The sequence below is a fragment of the Palaemon carinicauda genome, chromosome 11 (assembly GCF_036898095.1).
Source record: "Palaemon carinicauda isolate YSFRI2023 chromosome 11, ASM3689809v2, whole genome shotgun sequence".
In the NCBI taxonomy this organism is placed as follows: Eukaryota; Metazoa; Arthropoda; class Malacostraca; order Decapoda; family Palaemonidae; genus Palaemon; species Palaemon carinicauda.
Window position 1 is genome coordinate 78,165,866 of NC_090735.1, and position 9,549 is coordinate 78,175,414.

The window sequence follows — 9,549 nt, forward strand, 5'->3', positions numbered from 1 at the left end:
TTGATTGTGGTCGGGAAGTTCGTATGATTGCCCTTGATTTTAGTGCTGCCTTTGACCGTGTTAATCATGAGGCCCTTGTTTTCAAACTGAAACAGTTGGGAGTGGGTGGGTTGTTTCTTAGCATTGTTATTGATTTTTTAAGTAATAGATCTCAAAGAGGAGTTGTTGATGGGCACCATAGTGATTATAGGAATGTCATATCCGGTGTTCCACAGGGTAGTGTTCTTGGCCCATTACTTTTTATACTATATACACATGACATGTGGTTTGGCCTAGAAAACAAGCTTGTTGCATATGCAGATGATGCTACTCTCTTTGCATCAATTCCATCCCCTGAATGTAGATCTAGGGTTGGTGAATCCCTTAATAGAGATTTAGCTAGAATTAGTGGATGGTGCAAATTATGGGGTATGAAGTTGAATCCTAACAAAACTCAAAGTATGATTGTAAGTAGGTCAAGGACGGTGGCTCCTCAACATCCGGATCTCAGTATTGATAATGTTTCTTTAAATATGTATGACTCTTTCAAAATTTTAGGTGTGATTCTCGACAGTAAATTTACTTTTGAGAAACATAGAAGGTCTGTGTCTTCTTCAATTTCACAAAAAATAGGCTTATTGAGAAAGTCTTTCAAGATTTTCGGTGATCAATCTATTCTGAAGAAGTGTTTTAATTCTTTCATTCTACCTTGTTTTGAGTATTGTTCTCCTGTCTGGTCTTCAGCTGCTGATTCTCATCTTAATTTGTTGGACAGAAACTTACGGTCTATTAAATTTCTTATTCCTGATCTAGATATTAATCTCTGGCACCGTCGTTCAATTAGTTCATTATGCATGTTGCATAAGATTTTTCACAACTCTGACCATCCTTTACATTCAGATCTCCCTGGACAATTCTATCCTGTTCGTAATACTAGGCAGGCAGTTAATTCTAATAGCCAGGCCTTCTCTATCACGAGGCTCAATACTACGCAGTACTCTAGAAGTTTTATTCCAGCTGTGACCAAGTTGTTGAATGATCTTCCTAATCGGGTGGTTGAATCAGTAGAACTTCAAAAGTTCAAAGTTGGAGCAAATGCTTTTTTGTTGACCAGGCGGACATAGTCTTTTTATAGTTTATTTATGACATATTTGTTTTTGATGTTGTTGATAGTTTATTATATGACATGTCTGTTTTGACGTTGTTTCTTATTTTAGAATGATTTATTGTTAATTTATTCTCTTCATTTACTTATTTCCTTATTTCCTTTCCTCACTGGGCTATTTTTCCCTGTTGGAGCCCCTGGGCTTATAGCATCCTGCTTTTCCAACTAGGGTTGTAGCTTGGATAGTAATAATAATAATAATAATATATATATATGTATATATATATATATATGTATATATATGTATATATATGTATATATATGTATATATATATATATATATATATATATATATATATATATATATATATATATATATATATATATATATGTATATATATATATATATATATATATATATATATATATATATATATATATATATATATATATATATATATATATATATATATATATATATATATATTTATTTAAGATCCTAGAATGGTACACTAAAAACAAGACCAAACACATACATGGCACCAGGGGATGAGCATTCAATTGGCGTTCAGTACCACAAAACCTGCTAGACAAAGGATGTTTTCCATGGGCAGCAAGAAGCCAGCACCGGTAGAATTAGAACAAAATGCAAAGAAACTTATAGTGTAATAATTTGCTGAAGCTGATTACCCTCATTGATGTCCAAACACAAACAAGCATACCTGCCTATGGAAGATATTGAAACTAGTTGAAAAGAACACGATGTACAGGTTTGCAAACAAAAAATCCCCTGTAAAAATTCAAGACAAGACATGATCTAAAGGAGATCAAGGACATATATGGCAGAATAATGGTCCTGGCCAGATCCAGCATAGACAACAAGTAGAAATGGGCCTTTGGAATAATGGGTATTGCACAATCCTTCCATGCCTGGACAAATCAAAGTTGATCTACATCAACAAGCTGGCAAGAGTGGAATCTCCACAGGAAGATCACCAGTCATAACACGGGATAGACACGACACCAGATGCTCCAAGTCTCAAGATAGCTTTGGTAGATGGAATAGTTCTGCTGCATAATGCAATGACAGTCTGGTGTCCCTCACATGAGATTATGATGAAATTATCCTTTTGTTTGACACATACAGGATTGAATCTCTGTTGAATGCTACCAGGCTGACATGACCAACTTTCTTGCTACAAAGACTATAGTACAACAGTACATCACAGAAACTGTCTATCACCTCTTTTTCAAGGGGATACCAGGGGTGATGAATATATTTTATTCCAAGACAACAATTGTGAAGCAGGGTAATGAGACTGTTTGCCTACTGGACATTTTCTGGTCACCATGCCTACCAGACATTATGCCAACTTGATATACCTAATAAACATGATGCCTAAAGCACATTTTTTATAAGGAATAGCAAACCACTGTTATATAAACTAGCAAGGTGTTCCTGAACAATCTTCATCAACCTAAACAACATGTCTATACAGCTAGTAAAGAAGTGGTTTAATTATTCTAACCTTTTTGAAAGTTCCAATGACCACTACCCGCCCTTCTCTGCTGTGAAGGAACGCTCTATGTACAGTAGTGTGGAACTAGGCTACAAAGCTTATTTTCAAGTGTTGAATAGCTGTTATGGTAGTGTATGGTTATTATTTGTTGTAACTAAAGTAAATATTTGGTTTAGAATAGTTTTGCAAGATAAGTTGAATTTTAATCTTTATAAAACTAATTGATATGGAGTTTGTCGCTACTGTAAGAGGCAGAAAACTGTTCCAACAAAGTCATGCATATTAAAAAAACAGAACTTTTGAAAATTACACAAATTGGCAATGTGAGAAAATGAAACAGGACAGTACATCCGTGAAGATGAAAAACAATATGATAGAAGGATCTGTCACCGATCAGCCATCCTACGTGCGATGGCAGACTTACTACCCAAAAGACAGTTGATGCAGTCAAGTAAAGAGTGAAGTTTTTGGAAGAGGGCACAAGATGTGTTATAAACTAGTAAGGTTGGTTCTCCAGTCGGGACTTCTGATCATGCCTTGATTTCATTAGTAGTGAAGACTGAGCACCCTGTCCCTGCTATATCATACTCTTGTAAAATTTATATGAAATCCCAAGCAGACTGGAATGGGATTTTGCATGATCTTTTAAGTTTGAATTGGTCACAATTATATAGTAGTGTAGATCCTGTTGTCCCTTTGAATGAGAATCTAGTCAACATAATTGATAGGCGTATCCCTTCTTGTGTGATAAGGTACCGAGTGAAGGACAAACCGTTGTTTAATGATGATTGTAGATGTGCTTATTTGGAGAAGCCGGAGGCCTATCACCTTTGGAAGGGTAACAGATAAGATTTGACCTGGAACAACTACACTCAGCTTCGAGCTTTTGCTCAGAGAGTTTATGCCTCAACTGAAAAGGAGTACAATTTAACCATAAAAGAAACCCTTTCTGGTACAACTCAGGAACAAAAATGGTGGTCTACCCTTAAATCTGCACTCTTTGGTGTAGATGCATCAGTTCCTCCTTTACTTAAACCAGATGGCTCACTCACTCACTGTCCAAAGGAAAAGGCAACCCTTTTAGCTGATGTTTTTGACAGTAAACAGAGTAATGAAAAAATTGAACTTCCTCATTCCTGTTTTCCTGAGGCTAAACTAACTAGTTTAGCTTTTCGATCTTGTGAGATTAAAGCTCTGTTGATGGACCTTGATGCTTATGGAGGTGTAGACCCAAATGGTATTTTTCCTTTGTTTTTTTATAAAGACAGCAGATTTCTTAGCTCCAAAGTTATGTTATTTTCCGCAAGTTAGCAAGAAGTGGAGCTTTTACCACTTGTTGGAGAACTGGTAATGTTATTCCTCTATGTAAATGTGTTTGTGGTAGCTCAAGTCCCACTGATTACCGCCCAGTTTCCATAACTCCCATATTATCTAAAGTTCTTTAACGTCTTCTGGCAAAACGTCTTAATAGGTTTGCTGAAGGTAATCATCTACTCCCTAGTTTGCAGTTTGGTTTTTGCAAAGGCCTTTGAGCATGTGATACCCTTCTTACAATCTCCAATGCTGTACAGAAATCCCTTGATTGTGGTCAGGAAGTTCGTAGGATTGGCCTTGATTTTAGTGCTGCCTTTGACCGTGTTAATCATGAGGCCCTTTTTTTCAAACTCAAACAGTTAGGAGTGGGTAGGTCGTTTCTTAGCATTACTGTATTATTGTTTTTTAAGTATTAGATCTCAAAGAGGAGTTGTTGATGGGCACCATAGTAAGTATAGGAATGTGTTGTCTGGTGTTCCACAGGGTAGTGTTCTTGGCCCATTACTTTTCATACTATAAACACATGACATGTGGTTTGGCCTAGAAAACAAGCTTGTTGCATATGCAGATGATGCTACTCTCTTTGCATCAATTCCATCCCCTTAATGTAGATCTGGGCTTGGTGAATCCCTTAAAAGATTTAGCTAAAATTAGTGCATGGTGCAAATTATGGGGGTATGAAGTTGAATCCTAACAAAACTTAAAAGTATGATTGTAAGTAGGTCAAGGACAGTGGCTCCTCAACATCCAGATCTCGGTATTGATGATGTTTCTTTAAATTTGTATGACACTTTTAAAATTTTAGGTGTGATTCTCGACAGCAAATTTACTTTTGAGAAACACATTATATCTGTCTTCTTCAATTGCACAAAAAATTGGCTTATTGAGAAAGTCTTAAAAGTTTTTCGGTGATCAATCTATTCTGAAGAAGTGTTTTAATTCTTTCATTCTACCTTGTTTTGAGTATTGTTCTCCTGTCTGGTGTTCAGCTGCTGATTCTCATCTTAATTGGTTGGACAGAAACTTAGTCTATTAAATTTCTTATTCCTGATCTAGATATTAATCTTTGGCACCGTTTTTCAATTAGTTCATTATGCATGTTGCATAAGGTTTTTCGTAACTCTATCCATCTTTTACATTCAGATCTCCCTGGACAATTCTAACCTGTTTGTAATACTAGGCTTGTAGTTAATTCTGATAGCCAGGCCTTCTCCATCATGAGGCTCAATACTACACAGTATTATAGAAGTTTTATTCCAGCTGTTACCAAGTTGTGGAATGATCTTCCTAATCAGGTAGTTGAATCAGTAGAACTTCAAAAGCTCAAAGTAGGAGCAAATGTTTTTATGTTGACCCGGCTGACATGAGTCTTTTTATTGTTTATATATGACACATCTGTTTTTGACATGTTTAATAGTTTATATAGGACATATCTGTTTTGATGCTGTTACTGTTTTTAGAATGATTTCTTTTTAATTTATTCTCATCATTTATTTATTTCCTTATTTCCTTTCCTCACTTGGCTATTTTTCCCTGTTGGAGCCCTTGGGCTTATAGCATCTTGCATTTCCAACTAGGGTAGTAGCTTTGCTAGTGATAATGATAATGATAATAATAATAATAATAATAATAATAATAATAATAATAATAATAATAATAATAATAATAATAATAATAATAATAATAATAATAATAATGATAATAATAATAGTAATAATAATGATAATAATAATAATAAAACATTTTCCTTTGGACGCTGTAGTTGCCTTACAAAGAAATCTTGGAAAACTTTATAACTTATCCCGAGGATACAGGAATTGGAAGTGTGCAGTGTGAGTGAAGATGACAGGCTACCTTTCCATAGGAACATTGAAATGTTAAAGAAAGAATTGTAGGAGACTTCCCTCATTGTAGGAGACTTCCCTCGTACCAGCAATTCGATAGAGGGTTGGGAAAGGGCCTTCGACCTATGAGTTGCCATTACACATCCAACTTTGTGTCGACTTATGGACCAATTGTGTAAAGAGCAAGCCAACAACAAACTCCCTCGTTGAACAAACCAACGCTGAAATTGCTTTGCCACCAAATAAGAATAAAAACTTATGTCAATCAACACTTGAAGTGTGACACCACCCTGGTTCTTGAATATCCTTGTGGCATTGCTCAAAATTTATAGTTTTTCTAAATTGACTGTTCATTCTACATTTACTTTGTTATATTGCATTAATTTTTTTCTTGTCTGTGTCTTCAGTTGCAATGATTTTTTAAAATATGTATTAATTTTAGATAGTCCATTTTATTATGTTTTATTCTTTTTTGTACTTGACTGTCCGATATGTTTTATTAAAATAAAACAAAAGAGATGCCTCACTGAGCTAAGTTTGTTATTATTATTAATATTACTAGCCAATCTACAACCCTAGTTGGAAAAGCAAGATGCTATAAGCCCAAGGGCTCCAATAGGGAAAAATAGCCCAGTGAGGAAAGGAAATAAATAAATGATGGAAACAAATTAAAAAGAAATCATTCTGAAAACAGTAACATCAAAACAGATATGTCATATATAAACTATAAAAAAGACACTTGTCAGCCTGGTCAACATAAAAACATTTTCTCCAACTTTGAACTTTTGAAGTTCTACTGATTCAACTACCCGATTAGGAAGATCATTCCACGACTTGGTAACAGCTGGAATAAAACTTCTAGAATACTGTGTAGTATTGAGCCTCATGATGGAGAAGGCCTGGCTATTAGAATTAACTGCCTGTCATACAGTAATTTATATTAGGCATAATGCAAATGGGCAAACTGGCCACCCAGAAGCATACATACCGTTGATATATCAAGTTTAATTTTCCTTATAGATTTGGCCTAAAATTTTATTTCTGTAAAGAATACTATATTAACTTTAGATTAGTAAGTATGTATAATGTCAGTGATGCAGTACTTAATAAAAAATGTTTCAAGCTATGAGGAAATTTTATACCGTACATCTATCTGCTAGTTTTAAGTACATAAAATAACTGCGATCTAAGAAATTTTTCTTGAAAATATGATGATTTGAAGTAAAATTTATGACAAATTATTTTTTTGCAGGCTTGTCAGTGGTGCTGAATATTTGTTCCAAGCCAAAGATGAAGAAGAGTTAGCCATTTGGGTTGGAGCCCTCCAAGTAGCTGTGTCTTCTGAAGGCTCTGCTGGCCCTTCACGATCTCAGACACTACCTGCTGGTGCTGAGAAAAAAGATGAACCTAAGCGACGAGGCTTCTTTACTTTAAAGAAGAAATAATTGAATATTTTCTTTATAAATATGCCAGCATCAGTTTCTTTTAATTGTCATTTGGATCTGTATCTCCATATTCACTTTCTTCATCCCTATTCTCTTCTCTAGTCCAATATCTTCTCACCGCTTCAGAACCATCATGGAATTTCAGATAATTATATTAATGGGATTTGGAATGCAATTACTGGTCTGGGCCATATTGTTAGCTGCTATTTTGTTATAGCTGGGATTGGAGCAGAAATATATTTTGCTTTGGCATCATCAGCTTCAATTTATGCAATGATTTCCATGCTGGGTTTGAACAATGTCATCATCAAATCATTCATTTTCCCTTCATAAAGAAATATTTTTATTCCCTTTACATAGCTGGGACTAGAGTTGTGTTGACAGTACCACTCATGGTATTAATTTTCTCTCAGAAGTATAAACTGTGGACAGTTTGTGTAATAACTGGTGGAAAGATAGAATGTATTGGTGCAGTTCCCAAATCTTAAGTCTGCCTAGCACTGCCAGGGCTGAGTTTTCCGATGAGCGACCTCCATATTACTGGAGGTTTTGTGTTTGGAATTGTATATTTAGTGTTATGTCAAATGTAATTTTCTTTTATCAGAGTGATTTGTTAATTTTATTGTCTTTGACTTTAGTATCACAGTTTTGACTAGATAGCACTTACTTGTACAGAAATGATCATGCTTATTACGCAGCTTTGTGCTTCAATTTTTATTAGATATTCATGTATCTCTACTCCATAGTTCTTCAGATTATTGCCAAAGTATGATGGGAGGAGGCCATCCAGTACCTTGGTTCTTCTTTACAAATGAGCAGATATCACATCTGCTTCATGGTATATGTATAGCACCTATAACCTTTTCCTTTTCCTCAAAATTGGGTCTGGTCATTTCCATTGATATTCATTTACAAGAGTCCGCTAACTCCACAACTGGAAAGGAATGAAGAACCATCAGCAAGTTGCATGGAGAAGCTGCCACCTCTACTAGAAGGCCAGTTTACCTCTGTGGTCCATATGAACATGGTAGGATGATTTGCATACACTGCTGCTCGACTTTTGTGCTTTACCTAACTTCTAGTAACAGGCTGGTTGGTTATCTGCTGGGGATAATTTTGGTTGTTTGTAACTCTATACTAGCAGAGACTAGTAAACAGTAATTTTTCTAGTCAAGTGTAAATTTCTATCTTCCCACCTTATCTCACTGTCATATACGTAATGTGTATATGCTCTTTTGTGAGGGTTTCACTGGAATCATGGAATCTTAACTGCAATATTTAGTTGCTTCAAAATGTTATACCCTACGCACAGCTAACTTCATTTGTTAGCTGTGATGTTGTTTTTGTGGTTGTCTAAATTGTTTATAAAATTTTTGATGTTGTTGTTGTAGCCTCGTAAGCATAGGAAATCTCCAGCAGAGAAAGCAAGCAGTCTACTGTGACTAACAACAGTGTCATGCAGTTTCCCCTTAAAGAGACTCCTCCTCCTCATGGTCATTTGCCTCTAACTTTTCAATGAGAGGGATGTTAGATACATGCTTCATAGCTTCCTAGCTGTAGGGTAACATTTCAGTCTAAATTGAGTAAAAGAGGTAATTTTAATTGTTAAAGATAAAAAGTGACCACTGTATATCATATATTGTGACACTTAAATAAACTGGTTTAAGCTATAAGAAGTTTTATTCACACTAACATCCCTTGTTGCTTTGTTTTTACTAATATTGGTAATATAGAATAATTATTGAATTGTACTTCTTTATCCAAAACAGTATGACTAGAGCCATGTTGTCATGTTGAGAAATTATTTATCAAAAGTAATTTCAAAGTTAGTTTATGGGTAAAGAATAGTATAATTCATAATTTCAAGTTTGAAAAATTTTAGTTCCTAACTTAGTGGAAGGGATCAGCTTTCAGATTTTTGCAGGTTTCATTAGGGTTTGAATATATATATATATATATATATATATATATATATATATATATATATATATATATATATATATATATATATATATATATATATATACCTGTATATATATATATATGTATATATATATATATATATATATATATATATATATATATATATATATATATATATATTTACCTCCAATATAACCTATTTACTGTCTGTTTATACATTTGTAACTTTCATTTATTCTCATATTTAACATAATATAGAAGAATAATTTCTTAATAGATTTTCTTATTTAATATTGTGTATCTTGCCATAAGAGGTTGTATTCAAAATTTATTTTTGAAATATATATTTGATATTTTATTTTTCAAGATGAGATATATAAATAATAATACCTGGGTAAGATTGGCAAGTGGAGGAGTGG

General features: G+C 34.1%; 1 protein-coding gene across 6 annotated transcripts in view; it reads left to right on the top strand.

Moving 5' to 3' along the window:
* Window positions 1-8,883, top strand: part of beta-Spec (spectrin beta chain) — a 151,808-nt gene extending 142,925 nt beyond the window's left edge. For all 6 annotated transcript variants that reach the window (XM_068383139.1, XM_068383142.1, XM_068383143.1 and 3 more), the window contains one exon: window positions 7,015-8,883. In XM_068383139.1, coding sequence (XP_068239240.1) covers window positions 7,015-7,207 — 193 coding nt within the window. In that variant the 3' untranslated portion in view covers window positions 7,208-8,883. The remainder of the gene's footprint in view (window positions 1-7,014) is intronic.
* Window positions 8,884-9,549: the final 666 nt, after the last annotated feature.